Below are 25,000 nucleotides of genomic sequence, written 5' to 3'. Positions count from 1 at the left end.
AAAGAGTTTGGTAGTTGCAGGTTTTGAGCTTTTCTGAATAGATAGAGGTAATCCTGGTTTAGGAAAGATATCTTTGGGGTCAGATAGAGAATGCTGCTTACAAAATTTCTCTGAAGATATAATTGTATCAGAGCATCCTGTGTATTGACATCTGGTTTCGTTTGCATTTGAAGGTGCTTTTCTGGAATCCTCCTCTTCTGTGTTGTCATCATCTATATCCATGTCTATGGGATCCCTCTGTGTCAACATTAATTCATTATCTTCCAAGCTTTCATCTGCGCTAACATCCTTAGCTAAAGGATCACGCAGTATTAAATTCAAGTCATCAACTGCATGAATACTCGACAGTTTTTGCTCACTTGAAGCCATGTCTATTGTTTTACTACATTGCTTTTCTAACAAAGTACCAGCTGCAACACAAGTATTGTCTGTTTCCACTGAAGTGGATTTGTGCTTCTGACTCCTTTGTACACAAGCAGAAAGAGAGTTGGAACTTCCTTCAGTTGACAGAGTTCTTTTTGGGAAAGCACTTTCGTCATGTGTAGATGTACATTTCCTTTTCTTCTCATTATTGTTTAACCGAAGTTTAGACTGTCTTAGATACTGGCGATCCTGAGAAACCAGTAATCGTTGATTTGTATGTACTGTTAATTTCTGTGGTGAAATGAGCTTTGCCTTCTTACTGTGTTTATGCTCAATAGTCCCCTTTCTTTGACCATAATTACGCAGTTCAGTCAAGGTGTCAAGGCTGCCCTGAGAAAGATCAAATGCTTTACGAATCTTCTTTTTGAGGCCAAGCTTTTCAACGGTTGAAGTAGGTTCAGGACGTCTACGCACCTTCTTTGGAAGCGAGCTAGAATGGTGTTTCACTGATGTTGAAGGAAATTCCTTTTGTACATCCCTGGCAGAAGATTTGGAAACATTAAATAATGACATCAGGCATCCTTTTTCCTCTGAATTTTTATTTAGCCCATTTTCAAACCTAGATTTCTGGTCTGGGCCATTGCAGTGAGATTGCTGATTTACAGTGGACTTGCTTGAATCTTTACTCAAAGTGGCTTTGGATAATTGTTTTTCTCCTGCTCTCACGTTTGATGAACTAAGATTACGTTTAAATCTAGCTTTATCTGCCTTATTCTTCACAGTTAGCTGGTTTTCTAGCTGACAGTCTGGCAAGTTCTTTGTAGATTTGGACGTCTGTTTATTTTTATCAGATCTAATTAGACATCTGTGGCTATTTGTATTACTAATTATATTTTTACTGCAGATTGCTTTCTCATTTTGAGGGTCAGAGGCAGTACCAGCTGTGAACCCAGAATGTGGAACACTGCTTTTGTCAACCAATGTACCTTTAGCTGTAGAGCTGCTTGGAGAAGAAACTCTAAGTGATAATTGCTTTTCAGTGTCCAGACTACTCTGTTTTAGTTTTTGCTCTCCCTTCAAACTTGCTTCTACCTCCTCAGCAACCTTTTCAATTAATTCATCAGATACATAATCTGTATCATATCCCCATTCGTTAAGCATCCCATTAATTTCTTCTTCGTCAGATTGCACGTGAAACTCATCAACAAGCTCAGTCTTTTTTCTGTCATCTGCTTTCTCGTGCTGTGCCTGAGGATCTTCCCAAACAGAATATACCTGTTCTTCGCTTTCAAATTCAAAGAACTGGGAATCATTCTCCTCAAAGACAGAGGGGGACTTGTTATTCATTGGCATTTCTTGCAAAGAAGTCTGATTTTCCTCAAGTATATCAGAGACACTCTGAAGAGAGGCTGCATTGTCTTTCTTCTCTGTTTTAGATGTCGGAACTATTAATGAGTTGGTAGATTCTTCTAACGATTCTGAATCAGAAATAGTGATAAATTCTGCATTATTGTCTTTGGTAGGCTCATCCATAGATGAGTCAGATTCATAATTTTCTTTATTCTGAATGGAATTGAGCAACGGCACCTGACAAAAAGCTTTTACTTTCCTATCAACTTTGCTCAGTGATTGGATTGTGTCCAACTGCGTGGGAAGCTCACTGAATAAATTAGTACCTACAGTAGAGGTGGTTAGTGAGGGCTTAACAAGGTCGTTATCTACCTTGGAAGTTAAAGAAATCCCTCTCTTAAGTTTAAGCCTTAATATATTGAATGGAATATCATCATAACTATCACTGCTACTGCTAGGACAATGGTGAAGTGGGTTTGGTGGACCAGGAGATTTGGATGCACTGCTGGATTCTGTGATAGGAGAAAATAGTAAACCATCAGAACTTTGTGACTTTGTTCTTTTGTCAGAAATTGGAGATGACTGAGCTGCTCGAACTTGGGAAGAGAGCAAACTTTCAGTACTCTCGTCATCTTTGATCTGATTTCTGCTGAAATTAGGAACCTGGCTTGAGTTTCTGTTGTTCATCTTATCTAATTGCCTATTGTCAGCTCCTGCATTGGGTAATTTCTCAAATGTTGTTTCTTTACTCGAAGAATTATTAATTTCTTTTGTCTTGAGATTAATTGTTTGCATCTTTACCTTCAGATTTAAGAGTTTGTTTGGATCAATCTTAAACTTACTCGGTCCAGCACTGACTGATTCCGACTTTTGAGGCAGATCACAACCAGTTTCTGCGTGATCAGAAGTTGAAGGGACATGAGAAATAACATGCTGATCTTTTTCAAAAGAGACAACTTCAGGTTTTGCAGAATTCTTGTTCGTAGATTCCTGAAACACTAATAGCATAGACCGTTTCCATTTTTCTTTAGGTGGAACATTGTGAGTGATTTCAAGAGGCTCAGCCTGCAAATTACTTTTCTGCAGAGAACTTGTGCTAACATCCACGTCAGAACTGGATGTGGGTGTAGGTCCACTGCCTTGTTCTCGAATCTGTCTCGATCTGCTCTGTGGGTCACCGACTGTAACATTTTCCAAAGAATGGGACGGAAAGGGAGGAGAGGTTTCCATTTTGGTCACACATGTAGGCAATTCTTCTTCTGCACGTGTATTAGAAACATCAATGTTGATCTTATTTAGGAAAGTACTGTTGTCATACAAGGTGAACTCAGCCTTAAATGGGACAACTGCTTCTTGATACGAGTCTTTAGGTCCATTTTCTAGAGCCATTTCTTCTTGATTTGGGGTACTTTGGTGAATAGCTGAACTTTTGCACTCTAATTTTAATATCGAAGGAGTTGGTGGACCAGGGTCACTGTTATAACATGCAGGCATTTTTCCCCAGTCCCCTGGGTCTTCTTTTTCACATTTAATCAGAGGGTCCTTCAGTCCACCTCCTCTTCCAATTGTGCCCATTTGCTTCATTTCAGTGGTCTTATTTTTTGTATTTTTAACTAAGTGTGTTAAACAGGATTGTAATTCCTGTTGTTCTTTGGGACTTAGCTGCCAGCCTAGGATAAAAGTGCTTCGCAACTGTCGATTTAGTTTGTCTAGAAATTGCTGGAACACATCTCTTTGCCGTGACTGACATCCCTCTTTCAGAAAACTACGAATTAGCTGAACACATGCTTGTTGGACTGAGTTAGTGATACTCGAACATGCTGTAGAAGACATTGCTACAAACGTGGTTGATGTGACCTTGACATTACTTGTTCCTGCTGCTTTCTCATTGTTTTGTTTAAACACTCTGGCAGGAAGCATGGCACATTTCACCAGCACTTCCACCCACTTCTGTGAGCTGTACCACAGCAAATGGAGATGGTTTTTATTCCTGTGGAGTTCTATGACTGATACCAAGATAAGGATGAAAAATTCAGTCACTTTATCACAGAAATCCACCTTCCGATTCAAGACATCCTTTATTTCTGAGTAAATATGGTGAACAACTTCTCCTATGTAGGCTATGCCAAGATCCTTTAGGTCCATGACAGAGTTAACAAATGGGATGAACCACAGAAAGGTACTGTTGTGTACACGCATGTCTTGCCCAATATCACATTGTAGCACATTCACCAGAGTTTGCATTTCATCGTACATGTTCGGGTAGTAATCTGGGCAGATAGCATTCTTCCAACCAGGATCCTGTAAGGACCAAAAAATAAAAAAAAAAGTTGCTTTCCATTAAATGTATAATGGTTATACCAAACTTATAATTGCTACATTGAGGAAAATGGATCTAAGTGGATGAGTAGGCCATTTTTGCTCTGCTTTTATGTAAAATATCTTCAAAACTTCTCAACCTCCCTGTATTTTGTATATACATTAATTCCTTCAAAGTCCAAAATGCTACTACTGATCTGTCTTGAACACACTCAATGACTGAGCATCCTTAGGCTTCCTACATGAGGCATTCCATAGATTTATAATCCCTCGCAGAACAATATCTAAAGTTTGAACATTGTTTCGCACAAATCTGAAAACTGTACTTAAATTTTAATAAAGCAACTTCAGAACAGAATCTAAAATCCTCTTATTTATTACATCAACTACCCTTCTGGCCTCCAAGTGGGAATGCCCGTTTACTGTGTATTTTGGCTAATTTACACAATCCTGCGGTCTTAGAGTTTTGCCACACAATTCCTTATGACAGAGAAGCGGAAGGCAATTTCCACAGGATAAAAAGGGAAAATGGAGATGAGTTACGCCTCTCAATTTCGACACAATTTCCACAGGTGATTGAAAGCAGCACTGACCGAGGACTGAAATATACAATATCCAAAGGCAGAAAACAAAGAAAAATTACAACGAAAACAGAAATTGCTGGTTAACGCTTCACCAGAACATTCAGTCACTGGACTCTCAAAATGTTAACTCTGCTTTCTCCCCACTAGTGCTGGCAGACCTGCTGAGTTTCTCCAACAATTTATGTTTTTGTTTCGGATCTCCAGCATCTTGTTTTATTAAAGAAAACTTGTGTTTCCACACAGCGAATTGAGTAGTATTCTTCATCACAACTCTGAGTCTTACAGATAAGCAGAGAATGGTCAAAATTTTGATGGAATTGGAGACATAGGAAACCAGAAAAATAACACTGGAACAGCTTTCCTATTGTCCCCAGGCAAACAGGAATGCAGATCAACTGGCTACTGTTCAGATGTGAATAGTAAATCTACATACTTAAGGCACCGATTAGGCACTGGAGTGCATACTAGCATTCTGCCAGCAGCGTAGACCCCAGATGTGAGCTAAATGGAAGTGGTCAACCAGCAGCAGCTCAGGATACCATCAAAGCCAGAGACTTCAACTACCAAAGAAAAATGGTTTGCTGGTAGTAAAGGCTTCACTGCAGACCAAAACAAGCACCATTGGATTTTTCCTCTGAAAGGAGGGGTCTGTCTGTTGGCCCATCTGAAAAAGAAACAGGTATTTCCACTCTTCAAGGGCCCTGACCTGCATCAGTTGCTGACACCTCTCTCTCTGGGGTGACCGATGCTTTAAATTGCCAGCCCTCTGATTGAGCAATAGTATTGGGAGCAAACACCCGCAACCCCAACAGCTGCCTTAATTGGACAGTAAGCTTGGAGCCAACCATTTAGGAGATGTCTCCTAAAAAATAGCTTCTGCAATCTGGTCCCAGCATTAGTGTCCCAAAGCTTGCAAGGCAAACCCTGTCTGATGAGCATGTTTTTTGTTCACAGATCAGTGGAGTACCTTGCTTTCCCTTTTCGAGTTGTAGTCATACACAATCTGGCTGCATGAAACCATGTTGTCGTCATCATCGATATCGCACTTTACCTTTGTGTTAGTTCTAAAAAAAAATGGCACAATTAGTTAAGATGTTAAACTAAACAAACTGTTTTTGGGTGAAAGATCAGAAGTTACTTATATTTTAGTAACAAAACTTCAGAGAAGTACCTAAATTGAATTTTCAACCTTTATGTACTGCGAACTACTGCACAACTGTCAAAGACATTTTTCAAGAAGTCTGAATGCCAGTGAGAGAAAATGTATGTCCAGTCGGTCTAGATTACATTCAAACAAATTCCATTCAATTAAAGTCAATTTACTTGCATTTGTCACCAAGCTACTCACTGGAGAAAAGGTGTATTCTTCCATCCAGTGAAACCCTTTGTTTACAAGCGGTACAGGCAGATCACAGCAAGCAAAGGACGTACAGATCAAAAAGACTTAGAGGCATACAGGTTACATTGCACCTTATGTTGTTTGATGCTAGAGTCCATTCAACAGTGTGATAACGGCTGGAAAGAAGCTGTTCCTTAACCTGCTTGTGTGCGTGTTCAGGCTTCTGTATCCTCCGCCTGACAGAAGAGGTTGTAGGAGATCATTACCAGGGTGCAATGGGTCTTTGATGATGTCGACCGCCTTTCCGTGGCAGCGAGCCATGTAAATAGAGTCCACGGATGGAAGGTTGGCTTCCGTGATGGTCTGCACACCACCTTCTGGAGTTTCTTACAGTCACGGACAGAGCAGTTGTCATATCAAACTGTTATGCACCCTGACAGTATGCTTTCAATGGTGCCTACATCCATTCATAGTTATTGCTTAACAAAAAAAAAACAAAATTGGGCTGCCTTCTTGAAACAATGCATTTGCAAGCTTTATTACCTCATCTTGCATCATTATTATGCAGTTTGTTAGCTTTCTGGGTTAGTGGAAAGAAACTAGACGGCAACAGCTCCCAACATGAAAGTCTAAAGTGGGTACCCGGCAGCAGCGTATTTTCTTCTCTAATTTTCTTCTTGCATGTGTGCCTGAGGCCCATGCATGGCAGAGACTTCCAGAACTGCACATCAATGCCAACACCAATCGCTGTGTGCAGAACCTTGGAACGAATGCCCATAGCTTACAGGGAAGATTGTATAGTGGTTCCAGCTTGTCCTTTACTTCTTCAGCCATCTATCATGGCCAACATCTGCCTGCACGCTTTGCCCATGGAGATTGGCATCAAACATGCATCAGTCACATCATCTCAGTACATTTCAGACTCACTTGTAATGCAATTCATCACTGCAATACTTACCATTTTGCTGCACACAGGACACCTTTCACTGTCATACTGCTACCAGACCATTTTACACACACAGGGTTAGGTGCCCATCTCATGCACTGGAGCACGGTCCATCGCAAAACTTTTCATTTTCTCTCCGCGCACCTACTTGGATAATCAGCGCATCCTTACCATGTATTTTTGCACATTGCCACCTCATTCAGAACTTACCACTGTACGGTATAGCTGCATTGTCTTGACTTTTAGTGCAGACACAAAGCCTGGCAAGCTTATGATGCTGCTGACAGCAGTGATCAATCAAGGTGGTGGACACATTGCTGTACGGCATTGCACTAGGTCAATATTGGGCTGCCTTCTTGAAACAATGCATTTGCAAGCTTTATTACCTCATCTTGCATCATTATTATGCAGTTTGTTAGCTTTCTGGGTTAGTGGAAAGAAACTAGACGGCAACAGCTCCCAACATGAAAGTCTACAGCAATTGCCAGCAGCTTGCAGAGAAAACACACAATTTGCTTCAGTCAAATGGCCAAGTATTCATTTCTAAACAGAGTCAATTCTCAGTCAAAGATGACTGTCATCATCCTAGGGGTCATGACACAGTCAGCCAAAGGCATGACCCCTAGGATGGTGACTGGTCTTAATCCAGGAGCGTGGACACAGTTAGTGAGCCGCCATGGGTGGTCACGGCCCATAATATTACAGTTCAGAGAGCAGATTACAATCAGTCCTGAAGGCCCAGTGCAACCAGACTGGTGGTACGCACAAGTTAGTCGGGGAGCTGCCAGTCAGGAGTCTGGTCACTCATCAGTTTCAGCTACCACTCCAGATCAGTCAAGCAGGGTGGGCCACAGTTAGTGGGGGTCTGTTCAGTGCAAGTCAAGGAGGGCAATTAGAGAACACTGCTGAGGACAGGTTGTGGAAGTGAATCATGAAGACTGGAGGCAGCATGCAGAGGGGACAGTATTTCTGACAGATGATGGCGCTCTGCAGGACACAGGCTCCTGGGGTGCAGCCGGCAGGGGGTGTGGTGTTCCACTGGCTTCAATGAGAAAGGTGGGGTGGGGGAGAAACTTCTTTTGTCTATTACGACGTATGACATTACTAAGCCATTGGCCCAGGGCTCAGGAAGTGAGACTGGGAGATGATTGGAAGAGTTGGTTGGAAACATGTGATAGCTCAGAATTGATGAGGTCAACAGGGAGAACAAGGAAGAAAGGAACATGAAGGCTTTTACTTGGCGTGGCGGGGGGGGCTGGGGTGTTGTGTGCTAAGCGAGAATACCAGGATGAGCCTGAGACTCACGCTGCAAAGCATGACCTGCATTGCTTTCAAATTGTAAATGTATACTGTAAATGAAAAATGGCTGCCACATCACTGGCAGTGAGCAGACTTGATTTTCTCTTCTGTCTGAGGACACAGGCTCTACTTTTGAGCAACGCGAGGCCTTTCAAGGGGCACTTGCACTTACACAGTGCAGTTTTAAGATATTGATCATCATAAACTTCTGTATGTGAAACAAATGCAGTGATCTACTATGTTAAATGCAAATCTTGGCCACGTCATTGGTCATTATAAATAGATCACATTCATCTTTGTGAAGCAGAAGTAATCACGGGCAACCATAGAAGTGTCACCTGTGGGCCACAATTCATAAAGATAATCCAAGGTTTAATAGGCTGCATAAGGGCACAAAGCTGATTTCCTGCTACCTTGAACTTTAAACATTTGGCAACATTTTTATCTGCAATGTTGCTTAACTTGGGTGATGCAGGGTAGACTTGAAAAGGCAAAAGACTTTCAGTAATCCTTCAGGCAATGTACAGGTATTCCATGCCCCTCTTTATCAGAGTCCACCATGTCCCATTGCATGAGAGCAATGCTAATTTGTTATCTGCTGTGCTTATGAAAGCTTACTGCTTAATATTGCTAAAGGTCTGCTGTTTCTGACATTCCCAACATAGGTTCAATGGATCCAGCCACAGCATGGGGTTATCAGCAGGGTGACCATGGAGCAACAAAGGCAGAGAAAAAAATTGAGCAGGAACAAACACGCTAGCAAGACAGACGAGGACCAGCAGCTGCTGTGGAGCCTCCACACAAAGAAATTGCAGCTGAAGGTTCCTCAGGATGTTCTAGGACACCATCGCAGAGCCGCGTTGTCCGCTGGAAGACTTACAAAATGAAGGAGTAGGGGGTCATCCTATCTCAGTGGCCACAAAGATAGCAGCTACACTAAATATTTATGCAATTAGCTGGTTCCAAGGATCAATTGGGGACCTTTGTGGGATCATTCACGTCTCAACCCACCAATGTTTCCAGGCTGTTATCAGTGCAATTGCTGCCAGATCACACCACTTCATCTCATTGTTCCACTACAAAGTTAGTGTCACAGCCTGCGCAATAGGTTTGTCAACATAGCTGGCTTCCTCTATGTGTGCCAACAATCACTCAAACAAATATGACTGTCTACCTCGGAAATTCCGTGTCACTTGTCATGAGCTCTATGGAGCCTTGCTTAGATGATGAGTCCAATCTCACAGCCACATCCCCAGCCACACATTTGGCAGGTGGAATTGGACCATGGCTTTCAAATCATTGGCATTCCTTTCTCCAGTTCCTTTTCCGTACTTTCTCTTGCTGATAGGTGCTCTCAAAGAATTAAATCCCTTCTTATAAAAGATTCCTCCAAGTGGGTTTGTTCTGAACAAGGGTTGCCCACACACTGATGTTTTCTGCATTTCTTGAGAAAAGCCTTCATGAAATCTTTGAAATGCTTTTGTCCTCCTTGCTTTCGAGTGCTTTCCTCGAGCTGGGTGAAGATGATTTGTTTCAACAGTCAGAACTCAGGTTTCCATGCATGTGGCCAGCAGAGTTGGTATCGGATGATCACGGCCTCGATGCTGGCGCAATCAGCTGCTTCAGGATGATGTTAGTATGCCTGTCCTCCCAGCTGAAGGCACAAAATCCATCTCAGACAACATTGATAATATTTCTCCAGACCCTTAGGGTGGTGTCTATATGCTATCCAAGTTTTGAAGCCATATAGAAAGTGGGAAGAATGACTCCCTTATTCACAAGGTTCTTGGTACCGGCACGGACATCACGATCGAAGGCTCTCACCATTAGGCTTCCAAAAGTGCGCTCATAGACCGGATGTTGAGCTGGATCTCCATATCCATGTCAGCCTTAGACAACAGGTGGCTTCCCAAGTAGGACAGAAGTACCACCTTTGGGAAGATTTCTCCATTGACTGTAATGGAAGGATGGGCTGAAATTAGCTCTAGGATGGTAAAGGACTCGGTTTTGAGATTGAGGCTAAGACAAATTCTTTGGTATGCTTCCATGAGGGCATTAAGCAAGGCTTGAAATTCCTCTTCTGAGAGAGCAATGATGACATTGTCATCTGCCTACTGAAGCTCCACAAGCAAGATTGGTGTAGTTTTCTTGTTGGGTTTCAACTGGCTGAAAAAATTTCTGCCCATGCCTGCACTACTGGGAAACTTGTTCTTGACAAGAGGATGAAAGGAGGCAATGAAGGTGGAGAAAGGGTGGGGGTGATTCACACCCTACTTGACTTCAGTGATTTGTCATACTACCAGTGAGGATCATTGGCAACACCTTGCTGTGGAGGACAGCCTTTAAACAGGGTCTTCCATAGCACTTGCCAAATGACTGAGCCAACAGCTTCAGTCAGATTGAAGGTCATGTGGAATGTTGGTGTTGTCCCTTGCATTTCTATTAGAGTTGCCGAGCAGTGAAAATCGTATCCACAGTTCCAGTTTGGTCGGAAACCACACTGGCGTTCAGGAAGGACTCCCTCAGAGACAGCATGTAGTGAGGATTCAGCTGATGATCTTCTCAGTGATGAGGATTGCATCCCATGTATAGGGTGCTATAGAAAGTACAGACATTATGTTGAGAGTGCCATGTCATAAAGCAGCTGACTTCATCCTGGAAAAGGCTGTCATTCAGCAAATGTACAAGTCACTTGTGATTAACAATACCAGATCTTAGCAATCAGCATCAAATACCTTGGAAACTGCCACAAACCCTATATCATTGAAAATATTCAAGTTCCTGCTTTATTTCAAGGGCTGGGAATCTTACAACGAAGGCTACTGGAAGATAATCATGCTACAACCATAACTGATGACTCATACAATCCCGACTGAGGCCAAGCGTAGATACAATGCACTCCATAACGCCACCAGAGACACTGTGGAACAGACAATAGGCTTCCTGGAGACGAGTTTCCACTGCTTGGACTGATCTCTGGGAGCCTGGCAGTGCACTCCAGACAACGTGCCACATAATCCTTGCATCCTATTCCCTGCAGAACTGGAGCAGGGAAAGAGATGCCGTGATGAACACTGAAGAGTTAAGACAGCAGCAACAGTCTTTCGGGGAGGAAGATGAGGACATCAAGTAGAAGGAACATTAACTTCAGCACAAGAATAAAAATGCAGCATCGTGGGCAAGGTCATGATTCACTGACTGCAAATTTGTCATTATTCGAAAGATAAGCAGCCCCTGTTTACTTCCAAAAGCAAATGCAGCTTTATTGTTTTTCTCGATTGGTCCTGTTATTCAATGAAAGTTAATGCATTTAACTCATTGGAGACTTTGTGATGCACCCAAATTGAACAATGACAAGATGTTATGATATGCATAGGGCGAGAACAGCACTCCTTAAAACATGGTATGGCACATAAGAACGGGCAGTCTCTGTAGTTTCATTCTTGTAGCTGCAGGAACTATCACAGTCTATCAGTTGATGTAAAAAGACAATACATTTACAATTGTGAAAGTCTATTTCCCATAAAGTATCACCCTTGTGCCCTCAGGTTTTCTTTTTCACTACCATCCTACTCTGTGCGCCATGCTGGCTTATTTCTGGCTGGCAACATTTGACCTGATGCACAGAGAGATTTTAAATATGGCTTTGGTGCCATCAATTCTATAATGTCCCAGTGGCATAAGTACATCCGTTGCTGGTGAGCGCACAATAGTGCAAGTGCCACTGGGACATGGTGTAAATGTAATGGGTGTGCAGCAGAGAATTGTGGGCAAAAACTTGCTCAAGTTCAAGTAGAGAAACCCTCCATAAAATGCTCAAAATTGACACGTGGTCAATTTTTGGTAAAATTTAGCCCAGTATCTCGATCTATTTTATGTTCACCATGACTAAATTGGCACCACAGTAAGTCCAAGTGAAAGTATGAATATTGCTCCAGGAAACAACCTTATTAAATAGGTCTAGTCCATTCTTTCCTTCACTCTCTCTTCCCATCAGGATCCAACTTACCAACCTGGTATTACGAATTTTTTCTATCTCGTTGTTGTAACTCTGGCTACCAATAATGGCCTGGAATGCCTCTGTGGGGTCAATGAGTTGGGCCCAGACTTTCGATCCAAGTCGATCAAGAATTACCATGAAGCACTGCAGAGCTGGCCAAAATGGATCAGAATCATCATCTACAAATACAAATCATTGCAGAGAAATCAATCTAAAATTCCAACACTCCAACATTTGATACGTTATAGAAAAAGAGCTTATTAACCATTCTTAAATGTTAAAAATGCTAATAAGAAAACCAAAACAATTCAGTGGCATGTACAGAGACATTAGCAAATTCTCAGCTATCAGCCATTTTAACAGATCTGCAGATGTCTGAAAATCTAGGCCATTCTTCGTAATTAATTTTTGTGAATCAATCTGAAAAACCCTCAGTGACTTGGTCAAGATATTAGACAAAATAATTAGACATTGTGAAATAATTAAAAGCCTACAGCACAGACGGTGAGCAAGGCTTATATTAGAAAATCTTTCTGATAACAGTTTAGTCACTTCAAGGTCAGTGAAATTATTCATTTATTATCCTTTGCTGGAGAGAGAGGTACTGAAGTTATTTGTGCATTATAGTTTAAAGCAAATAAATTTAAAAATGATGGGAGATAAAGTGCGAGGTGCTATTTTAAGTAAGAGACATTATGAAAAAGATGAAGAATTTGCAGGCCATTATTTTTACAAGAAAACGTTTGCTCATACTTCTGAAATATTCTCAGTACACATGCACAAAATGCACATGTGCAGTCTGGTACCAGTATTACAGTGACATCATGTGTCCCATTCAGTCATATTTATTGTGCCTATTTGGGTACTGCATTTTTTTTTTTACTGGCAGAGTGCATCACCAAAGTGCATATGCACAGAACTCTCCGTATGCATAATGAGAATCTTCCAGGAGTGTCAGGAGGAAGACCCTAATTTAAAAAAGCAACTACCCCTGTAGCAAGTCTGGGCTGAAAAAAAGAAACTATCTAGAAACATCCCTTTCAAGCATTCACCTTGTCCCATCACTAACAGAAGTGTTGCTAATGACCGGAAATGTTCATCAACTCACTAGCTTCATCCTTGAATTGAAAGTGTGCCAATGCTTGAAATTGCAAGTATTTATTTTCAAGTATTTTTTGTAACCAAATTGTTTAGTTAATTTTATTTTTGTTAAGATAGTATGACATTTGACAAAGTTACCTTGTGCGTAAAAGATATCCTGCACGCAGATAAACCGGGGCACCATATTAAGTTAAATTACTGTACAAGTATAGAAAAGCCTTTGATCAAAAACTTATTTTATATTCACTTTGACCAAATTTGCATCATGTTAAGTCAAAGTGAAAGTACCATTTTCACGACAGGAAACATTATTAAGTAGATCTATTTCCTCTTTCCTTCAAAGCAGGCAATTTGGTTTAGTAGTTTTTCCACTTGACGCTACTCTTTCAAAAAGATAACTACTAGTCTTACCACAAAGCATTGCAAACATGGGATATAAAGTTCAGATGGATCATGTAAAAGTATAAAACCTTACACAAGTAAACTAAATCTGCCTAACTGCCTCAAAATACAATACAGGTTAACTCAATTAATATCAACATTTTCATGCTACCATACTTGCACAATCATTAAGTTTTATTCAATATCACATTTACAGATATATTCATCCATACCTGGCTTACTTTTCATCATGGTGTTTAGAATTGACATCATGAAGTCATTCTGTTTATCTTGGGCAAGTAGTAATGAGTCCATAGCTTGTTCATCCAACACCATCAACAGCATGCAGATACCTATGTATGTGAACAGTTATGAAAGCACCTGTGTGTCAGCAACAAAATAGGTTCTAATATTCAGTTTAATTGACTAACTCCATTCTTTTTCTCTAAGAAAGGGTACCCTTGTTCCATTCAATGCACATAAACAGAATGCTTTGTTTTGGTACACTCATACATAACGGCAAAGCTAAGTCAGATCAACACAGAGGATGTAGCTCCCTTAAAACATAAATAAATGGATTGGAAGCTTCTGCAAAATAAGGAGATTATGTCAGTTAGGGAAAGTCAATTTTCAATTAAGTGTTAGTTTGAAATGCAAATAAAAATATAGACAGCAATCCTGAATAAGGACCCTTGACAATCCTATTGGAAATACATTTCATATGGTTAGCAAGAGTTTAAGACAACAGTACTTGAACATGCTTGCAGCAATACAGTCATTAAAAACAGATGTATTTATAAATCAGTTGGTGGTTAGGAGAGTGAGCAGTGAGCTAATTGAAACGTATAATTTCCTTAGTCGTCTTGACAAGGTGAAAATGGAAAAGGTGTTTTCCCCTTCTGGATGGAAACCCACACATTTTCACCCCAAGCCACATGAATTCTGAGGTATTAAAATGGGGTCACATCAGGGAATTGTTGGGAAAGTATTGTTTTAAACTGTGCCTCAAGTAGGGAATCAAGTTTCCAAGAGAGAGTTCAAAATGATTCATATTTGGAGGGTTCTGTTCCATTCCTCACCTTTTCCAGCCCTGTGTCTTTTAAACCCAGGACTGCTTTTCACCACAAGGCTTTTTCCTCAAGATTCTTCCTCCAGTACAAGCTAGGCAAATCTCCCTAGGCTCATTTGAATCTTTGCAAACTCGTATATGAGTCTCAGCTCCAACTTGCATGATGAAGCGTGCCTCTATCTTTCCCCTTTCTCAGAATTTAGCAGACCAAGATGTCTGTGAAATTCAGGAATATGTTCAGGAAAGCCTATAATCTGATAGTGTAATGGTTTCCCAAGAATTCTCCTCCTCTCAAAGTTTGAGATTCACATGGGTGCTGTTTTCATGTAAAAATTCTAATGAGCTCCTCTTTAGGCCCCAATCCTATTTTACCTTGGAAGTAAACAAACAGTTTGAAATAGACATACAACTTGACATACTTGACACCTTCCCTAACTTTGAAGACTGAGCATTTTAAGACTTATAAACATAATGTGGCTGCTTTTGCCTCCAAGTGTGAAAACATTACACTTCAGTTCCAGCAAAAAAAAACCCCAAACTCCCTTTCATTTTCAATTGCTATTTCACCCAACCCTGTTGACAGGCAGACTTCAGACAAGGTCACAAGGTCCCTTAGCTTTATCCTAAAATTAAAGTGGCAGCCAAAAATGCATGTCATCAAACTTCAAAGTGGTAATTATCTCAATCCAAACAGAATATGCAAAGTTGGCTAGATTTAAAAAAAAAAGTCGAGCTAACTGTATAGAAGCATGGAAAAAAGTCGGGTCAACAACAGACTTTTTTTTAAAATAGAAAACAGACATTGCTGGAGAAACACAGCAGGTCTGGCAACATCTGTGGAGAGAAAGCAGTTAATGTTTCAGAACTCAGAAGGCACAAGCACAAGAAAGCTATAATGTCGGTTATGTTCTATTCACTTGGTGCAGTTGACCTCCCTCACATTTTCCCCTTGGAAGTTCAATATTCAGTCCTCAGTACAAAAGGATATTTGTTGATTTAGCATATCACACAAACTATCTATGATAGCCTATATATGACCATAAACACTAGCAAATTTACAACATTGACTGGCTATTTAAAATAATTGGCTCTTAACTTGAGACAATTTCCCAACTGGCTGTACTTATACATACTTGAGCCAAAACAACATGCAATTATCTTAAACTGGATGATTCCCAGTGCAAAGAGGCACTGCTTTTCCTTGCCACTTTACTCTGAAACACTCCTATAGTTAGACCGTCAAGTTGACAAAGTGAATTTTTCCTTCGATTCTAATGCAGCATCGGTATCTGTCAGCAGTCAGTGCAGGCAATGGCATCCTGTTTATCTCTTGTACATACAAAGCAATCAAATAACATTCTTTGATAGTGGGAACTACCGATGCTGGAGAATCTGAGATAACAAGGGGTACAGCTGGATGAACACAGCAGGCCAAGCAGCATCAGAGGAGCAGGAAAGCTGACATTTCGGGTCTGGACCCTTCTTCAGAAAAATTTTCAAAAAAATTTTCTGAAGAAGGGTCCAGACCCGAAACGTTAGCTTTCCTGCTCGGCCTGCTGTGTTCATCCAGCTCTACACCTTGTTATCTCAAATAACATTCTTTACCATCTTTTGAAATTTGTAAACCTCAGTCTGATGAGAACCAACCAACCATTTGGGGAGAAGTCTGTTTGAGGCACAAGCTTATGCAACATTTTCCACAACAATACACTCTTTCACCAACAGTATGTCATTCAGTCCTTTGAGTTTTCTCAGGAACAGACCTACAGCAAATCTTCAAATCAATAATGATCATCACTACACTCACCAAGCCAGTAGGTCTTGTGGTTGGTAACTTCATAAAGATGGGGTGGTAAAAGAATCATTTTTCCCTCTTCAATTCCAGAACTGTTATAGAAATCTGCATTTTCAAAAAGATCCAGTTCAATGACCTTTAGTAGACAAGTAATCACTTCCTGCAAGTCATAGAAATCATCTCGTTCCACCTTTCCAAGAGATTTAGCAGCAAGGATTGCCCATCTCCTGATCTAAAAACAAACATAAACATTAACATGTAGCATACTGGTTTTAAAAAAAATTGGCACATAGCCTTCGTTGCTCTTCATTAGCCATATCAGGCCATACTAAGATTGGGTGACTTGAACTTTATAATGCCAAAGCTACTTCCAACCAATTGCTGGGAAGTGCACCAGCTCAAACTCTATCTGTAAGCAATGACCGCAAAAATTCAAACACCAATGTAGCTATGAAGTTAAAATGAAATGTGCAGATATCAAATGACACAGCGATTTCAGAGAACCCAGCCAGTGGAATGGACAAAACAATATAAATTTATCAACAGCAACCATCTTTCTCATGAAATAAAAAAAATTACATGATAAAACTTCACATATCGTTATACAAAACATAAGAGTGGAATGGATGTGTTACAAGGCTTAAAAAAGATTTTAAAAGAAAAGATCGACAGCCTACCTTTGGATTAAACAAATGGCATCTGAATCCTGAGGTTACGTTTAATTTGTCATTTACTCACAAAGAACATAAGATCATTTGGTCCTTTTAGGCACCACAATGCAAGGAAATCATGGTTAATCCGCTTGGGGCACTTCACTGTCTCCAGAACCCTCGACTCACCTGTCAATTGATCCTTACCATCTTATACAGGGTATAAAAAATTTAAATCAATAATCTAAATTTTGTGTTTTATTTGTTGGTACTTTCAAACAATTTCAGAGTCTGGGCCAAATAACAGAACTATTTGTGATTTCACTACCACCAATTTACCCAAATAATTAGGTCACAGGGTATATCCACTTTACCAGCTTTGTTTTTGTAAAACTGTTTTCAAGAGAATAGCATTGGAACTACATTGCAAAGCGTCAAAATTTTTAAAACACACTTAAAAACTTTTAGATAGGACACTTGTTCAATTCTGGTATTAACACACTGTAGATCTTAAATCAAAATGCAAATTATACAGACTTAAAAATATTGTCAAATTATTAAACTAATTAGAGATTCCAAATCAAATGCAAAAAAGAACTGACTTCGGATTTTGTTCGGTTTTTGCATATATAACAAAATGTCTGAAGGCCAGGCTAACATTTTTTGGATTAGATTAAAAAAAATTCTAGAAATTTAAATCAAAAGCTACGATTTTTGGAAATGCAAAATAGTTCATTACCAACTTCTTCAGGTGCCACAGCTGAAGGAGTGAGATACATTTCATGCTTTTAACAAACTCTCTATTTATAGGTTGCACTACTTCAGTTTTTCATGTAAGCAACAGAAACGGACTTGCATCGAAAACCAATTGATAATACACAAGGTCAAACATGTTGTAGTGAAATTAGACTCACTGTTTCATTTGGATGTACTAGAAGCAGGTAGATACCAGGATACTTTTCAAATGTCTGAAAGGAGAAATTCACCTGCTCCATTTTACAGAGGGCCTCAACACATAACTCACCTGAAACACAAAATAAGTGTTATTTTCACACTCATGGAGGTTATTGGAAAATAGATTTTCACTGTTCCAGGTGTTATGAAACAGGAATGAAAATTTTAAATAGTTTGAGCAACTCAATTACAACCTTGAGGCACAAATGATCCAAGCTCCAAAAATTAACAATTCTTATTATAAAACTTCCTTTGCTTTAGTTTTCCAAATTTATATGCCAACTCCTGCTGCATATCATTTAGATGGAAGACAGAAATGGTTTGAGATACAGCCTATTGCTATAAAATCTATATTCACAAACAGTGGATTATCCGCCTCCATAAATCTTGTTCCAATTGATAAATAGCAAAACCTTCACAAGAAATTGCATGTTAAAAGCATCTTTAACAGAGTAAAAGATGCTCTGGTGTTATCAAATGAAATTTGGGCACTTGAGACAGGACATATAATTAAAACTTGGTCAAAGTAGTAGATGTGAAGGAGCGCCTTAAACAGACATAAAGGGAAAGGGTGTTAGGAAGGAATTCCAGAGCCTACAGTATTGAAGGCATTGCAGGCAATGGATGAGACATGGATGTCAGGGACACCATTTGAGGCCAGGATTAGAAGAATGCAGAGTTCATAAAATCATCCAGCACAGAAGGTGCCATTTGGGCCATCATGTGTGCCAGCTGTTTGAAAGACTAATCTAATTTGCCTTGTTCCTGATTGCAATATCAGTGGCAAAAAGTCTATGAGAATCTCTCACCTCTTGTTGGAGTTGAGGGCACAGGGAGATGGGATTAGGAAAATAGTTGGTAGTACAGAAAAGCCTGGTGCTCTATTTACATGCCAATATATTCCTATAACAGTGAGCATTTTGGGCACCTAATAGTGCCTAATATGATCTAGCCAGATATGGAAATGAAAGACCAAATGAGTTTTGTATCTTGTATATTAAACACATAGTCATCAGAGCAATGTGAGAAGGTGAGGTGGGGTGGGGGCGTTCCTGGGAGAGCAGTCAGGGTAAGTGTTAGTAAACATATTGAAACAAGGACAAACATGGAAGTAAAGGAATGTTTAACATGGAATTCAATAGACATTCCTATTTCATTACATTCAGAAAAACAAAAACGAGCTTGACTTCACTGACTTCATAAAGCAATGTAAATATTTTGACCATTCAAATTCAGAGTAGACCAAGTTGTTTCTAAAAAAAATTCTAAGGAAAAAAATTACTTTCATGTTAAGCTAGTTCATTTCTTTTTCCAACAAGATGTAACACTTCACATTTATGAAGAGGCTATTCCAAACTGTTAAGCCCTTAGAATGCAGTACTTATGAATATTTGTTGAAGCAAAGCTGTGATTACATACTTAGCCGTTCATGAAGCAGTAGGTAAGGATATTTCAGAATCTCCAGAATGGGTACCCTTAGGTTATTCTCAAAGTCTGGTCCTGTGTATCCACGCAGTTGAATTTCCTGCTCATCCTCAATTAGAAACAACTCATCATCTTCCTCCTGTTCTTCTTTCAGGGCATTTTCAAAATGCTCAATCAGACGTTTTGTCTCTAGTTTCCACAAATTCTGCACAATACAATATTAATCTGATTCAACAATGGAAAAATAAATTGAACTCAATTCCAAGAACAAGTATTATATTTTAAGACTATTAAATAATTACAACAAAACTAGCCCATCACATTGACACACAAAGGATATGGGTACGTGTTTCACGATTTCTGAACTGATCACTAATAGATTTCCGAAATTCCAAATCAAAGGATAGGTTCTTTGCTACAGAGAAAGGACAAAGGCAGGCGCAGCAGATGATAAACAGCAGAAGGTTTCCTTGCCCATGTTTGACCTGGTGCAATGAGATTTCACAGGGTCATGAGTTGATACCGCCTGATCCCAAAACAAAATCTAGCTAGATAGTTTTTTTTATTTTAGTTAATGAAACAGTCGCACAAGTCTTCAGAGTTTCTTTAGCAAAAGAACAAATATTTATTACATGTAAGACAAAAACAGAAAAAAGAATCCATCTGGATACAGAAGACAGTTTAGAAATCTCTTAAAACACACAGCAAAACGTTTTCAACTTTGTACAATAATTGTGAAACCATGGGCTTTACACTGTCTGCAGGTCTCCTCTCATGGAAAGTAGACTGTTGAAGCAAAACCATATGTAGACAAGGACATTGTATAGAGTCATTGAGCTCAGAAACAGATCTTTTGGTCTAACTTGACCATGCCGACCGGACATCCCAATTGCCAGCATTTGGCACATATCGCTCTAAACTCTTCCTATTCATACACCACTCCAGATGCCTTTTAAATGTTGTCATTGTACCCGCCTCCACCACTTCCTCTGGCAGCTCATTCCATACATGCACAACTGTCTGCATGGAAAAGTTATCCCTCACGTCCTTTTAAAAATTTCCCTCCTCCCCTTAAACCTATGGCCTCTGGTTTTGGACTGCCCCACCCTAGAAAAAAAGACCATGGCTATTCACCCTATCCATGTGTCGCATGATTTTATAACCCTTTATAAGGTCAGCACTCAGCTTCCAACGCTTCGGGGGAAAAAAGCCCCAGCCTATTCAGCCTCTCCCAATAACTCAAACCCTCCAGTCCCAGCAATCTTTTCTGCATCTTCCCTACAGAAAGGGACTAGAATTGTACAGTATTCCAAAAGTGGCCTCACCAATATACTGTACAGCTGCAACATGACCTCCCAACGTCTATACTCAATGCTCTCACCAATGAAGTCAAGTGTACCAAACGCGTTCTCCACCACCCTGTCTGCCTGCAACTCCACTTTCAAAGAACTATACACCTGCACCCCTAGGTCTCTTTGTTAGGCAACACTCTCTAGGGCTCTACCATTAATGACCTCACCAAAATACAACATCTCACAATTAGCCAGTTTAAACTCCAGCTGCCATTGCTTGGCCCATTGGCTCATCTGATCAAGGTACCACTGTAATCCGAGATAATAATCTTCACTGTTCACTACACCACCTATTGGGTTTTATTTGCAAACTTACTGACCATGCTTAACATACTCCACATTTCTTATGTGCAAAACACATGGTATTACATTCTTCAAAACCTTTATATTCAAAGCCACATAAGTAATTACATAATTTAAGAAAAGGTGTAGCAATGACAACTTTATGGTTACTAGCACATATTTGAAAGAATTCATATAGACTACATTCAAGCCCTAATATTACCTTCAGATTAACTCCTTACATTACCTTGTGTACTGATGGAAGTTGATCACGTGCTTGGTGATAGTCCACCACACATTCCAGGCAAAAACAAAGATCTTCATTGGCGGCTTGAAATTCCTGTTGAGGGAGCTCCTCAGAACTGTAGAGATGTAGAAACTGAAGCCTTGTCTTGCCTTGAGGTGTGCACCAACAACAAGTGTTCATTTTGCCTACTTAAACATGAAAAGCAAAATTAAAATCAGTGTAGAAAGTAAAATATTATTAGTTAGCATAGGAGTAAACATACAATACAGAATGGCATTATAGGAATACAGTAACAATTTAATCCAGCAACAGCATAGTCAATTATAAAACTGTTTGTGTCGGCTGCACAAGAGAACAGCATCATTTAATTGAGACGATACCCTACCTGTCTCAAGTAACAGATGTGTTTAATAGGTTCAAATGAACATAATACTTCCAGTAATAACTAGTGGGTGTTTAAAATCCCAAGGGCTATTTGCAAAATAACCAGCATTTATTGTCGAAGGAATTGTACACTTTCGTTAACTCAATGTAGGTGCCCTTAACCATAATCAAAATGAATTAAAATGGTTTCTGAAGTCATAACTTTGCAACTAAAGTTATTAAATTAAATTCCATTTATTCATTAACTTTTCATAGTACAGCTATTCGGAATTAAACTCCTTGGACTTCCCCTTCCTTTCAGTTAACCCAGCTCTTTAACCAAGATTTGTAGGATTGACTCGGTCTTCCAAAACCACGCCTAGTAATTTTCTCCTGTGTTTCCTTCAACACATGAAGTGGAGGTGCCAGTGTTGGACTGGCATGGACAATGTCAGAAATCACACAACACCAGGTTTAGTCCAACAGGTTTATTTGAAAACATAAGCTTTCGGAGTCTTACTCCTTCTTCAGGCATTATTGAGAGAGGTAGTATCAGACACAGAATTTATAAGTAAAAGCTCAAAGGGTCACACCATTGATGAGGATGTATTAAATAAGATGTTGTTAAATCTTCAGTTAGAAAGTTTTAATTGATTAGTATGTATATGTAATTCCCTGAATTCTTTTCAAGTTTCTGTCCTGTGAGAACTAAAGGCTTTATCAGTGCAAAGAAGGGGTGACATTTTAGGTCAGACAATGCATGTTAGATGTGAGGCCTTGTTTAGAATCTGTTTGTGTTTTGGTTTGGAGTCAGACTGGTTTTATTTCTAAAGTAGGATTTTATAAAAAGCCACATTGACTGACTGTCTATAAATTATGTGCTTCTTGAACGAAATAGAATGTATCTACAAATACAAACTCACCACATAGATTCACATGTGTGTGCGCGTGAAAGACAGAGCGTGGGGGGTGGTGAGTGTGCAAGAGAGAGAGAGAAAAAGAGAATGAGAGGATCTGTGTGAGAAAGTAAGTGCGGGCGTGAGTGCGTATCGCCTGTGGTGCGACATGAACCCAAGATCCTGGTTGAAGCCGTCCTCATGGCTACTGAACTTGGCTATCAATGATTCTGTGTTGCTGTGTATCCCGAAGTTGGCTCTGGAGGACATTAACCTGATGATCTGAGGCCAAATGCCCTTTACCACTGAAGCGGTTCCCCCACTGAGAGGGAGCATTCCTGTCCGGCGATTGTTGTGCAGCGTCCATTCATCCATTGTTGTAGCGTCTGCATGGTTTCGCCAATTTACCATGCCTTAGGGCATCCTTGCCTGCAGCGTACAAGATAGACAACATTGGGAGAGTCACATGAGTATCTGCTGTGCACAGGGTGGGTGGTGTTCCCACGTGTGATGGTGGTATTCATGTCAAAGATCTGACATGCCTTGCAAAGGTTGCCATGACAGGGTTGTATAATGTTGTGGTCAATATTGTCCTGAAGGCTGGGTAGTTTGCTGTGACCAATAGTTCGTTTGAAGATTTAACTGCATCTTAGATTTGTCTAGTACATCCTCATCAGTGGTGTGACCGTTTGATCTTTTACTCTTAAATTTTGTGTCTGATACTACCTCTCTCATTAACACCTGAAGGAGAAGAAACACTCCGAAAGCTTGAGTTTCAAATAAACCTGTTGGACTATGACCTGGAGTCGTGTGATTTCCAAACTTGTTCTTCCACATAGCAATTGTAAATGCTTTTCCATTAAAGGAAAGCAGGAAGAAGATTAATAAAAGAGCAAAAATTTGCACAAGTGATCTAATAATTTCAAGAGAAAAGTGGAATTCCTGGAAAAAAAGTGTGCACATCTTTCAGTTACTAGAATCTTGAACAACATTCAAAACAGGCCCTAACTGCAGTAAAGCTTTTACCGCAACTGTGTTTTTTTTCAAATTTCTCTCCTCCTCTGTCATAAGAAGATTTTTTTTTAGTTTTTTCTTCTCCTTTTCAAAATCAGCCATATGTTCCACCAAAACCCTTTGTTTTTGAAGTCCAACTTTTAAATGACCCACAACAACTTCTCTTCTTTGGAGTAATAACACAAGGTTCTTCAGACTGTCAAATCCACAAGACGTAAAGAGAGGTCATAGTTTGTTCATGCACTTAAATACAGGGGATGGTTGTTGGAATACATATGCAATTATACAAGGAACAATGAGTGAAAGGAGGAAAGAGGTTACAATTCAGAATAACTTAAAACGCATTGTTACAATCATTACTTCATATGACGCTTGACTGAGACAAGAAAGTCTGAGTGTAAAGCTTCTTTTCCTTGGTTGAACTCGCAGAATTCTTTCTCCTAATGGTAGGTGGCCTAGTGATGTGGTTGGTCCACATCAGGAAAATGTAGATTTCTTCTGGAAACGGTTTCAGAACGTTTGAGACTGAAAACAGGCTCAGCTTGAGTATAGAATCTGCTCTTCTATAGACAGAATCTTGTAAACAATGATGTTAGCAGCTGAGTAACTCTTCCTAGGCTAATGCAGGGTAGTCCACAATTTACAGCTAAACTGCTCAGAGGCTAGATATTTTTGATCACATGACAGATGCTTGAATGTATCACATTAGTTAATTAGACAGTTTGTGTGTTTCTGGTCCTGACTATTGTAGGTATGAGATACTGTTAACACCACTTCACAGCTACTCCTAGTCAAGAAAGCTATTGATGATAAAGGATTCACTGCTCCTTTGTGTGGCTTTTGATTGCAATTTCACACAATGAAAGTTTGAGATTTCACAAGGTTTCTCTCTGAACCTTGCCTGGGTACAGAAATTGTGGTCAACTGGCATTTGACAGGCAGAGGCCACATTTTGAACCAGCAAAGTTCAGATTAAAATGTAAACAAGGAAGTATAGCTTTTAAAATCAATTTATGACCGCTCTTCATGTCTTGTGGATTTGACAATCTGAGGAACCTTGGTGTGCCACCTTTTTTGAAGTAGCCAAATAAAGAAAGACAGTTTGTTAGCCTGGAGTGTGGACAAGTCATTGCTGTGTAAAATTAACAAAAGTTACACCCACAAAATGAGGACGCCAGTCATTCCAAGTTAATATTTTAACTTTCCTTTTTAAATTATAAGAACATTAAGTAGCTTACCAATTATACTGATAGAGGCCTTTTGCCATCTTA

General features: G+C 39.8%; 1 protein-coding gene across 8 annotated transcripts in view; it reads right to left on the bottom strand.

Annotated features, from left to right (window-relative positions):
- setx (senataxin) overlaps positions 1 to 25,000 on the bottom strand; it is a 113,448-nt gene that overhangs the window by 44,506 nt on the left and 43,942 nt on the right. For 4 of the 8 annotated variants that reach the window (XM_048613557.1, XM_048613552.1, XM_048613553.1 and 1 more), the window contains 8 exons: positions 21,457 to 21,641; positions 19,570 to 19,780; positions 18,111 to 18,220; positions 16,559 to 16,778; positions 13,916 to 14,035; positions 12,214 to 12,379; positions 5,584 to 5,680; positions 1 to 4,014 (listed from right to left, as the gene is read on the bottom strand). In XM_048613557.1, coding sequence (XP_048469514.1) covers positions 1 to 4,014; positions 5,584 to 5,680; positions 12,214 to 12,379; positions 13,916 to 14,035; positions 16,559 to 16,778; positions 18,111 to 18,220; positions 19,570 to 19,780; positions 21,457 to 21,636 — 5,118 coding nt within the window. In that variant the 5' untranslated portion in view covers positions 21,637 to 21,641. Of the gene's footprint in view, positions 4,015 to 5,583; positions 5,681 to 12,209; positions 12,380 to 13,915; positions 14,036 to 16,558; positions 16,779 to 18,110; positions 18,221 to 19,569; positions 19,781 to 21,456; positions 21,645 to 25,000 lie in introns of those variants that run through there. The other 4 variants (XM_020533699.2, XM_048613554.1, XM_048613556.1 and 1 more) reach the window with 3 other exon arrangements.

This window comes from Rhincodon typus, chromosome 28 (assembly GCF_021869965.1).
Source record: "Rhincodon typus isolate 14 chromosome 28, sRhiTyp1.1, whole genome shotgun sequence".
Taxonomy (NCBI): domain Eukaryota; kingdom Metazoa; phylum Chordata; class Chondrichthyes; order Orectolobiformes; family Rhincodontidae; genus Rhincodon; species Rhincodon typus.
The sequence above is the reverse complement of the archived record's forward strand: the minus strand, read 5'-3'. Positions and strand labels throughout refer to the sequence as shown.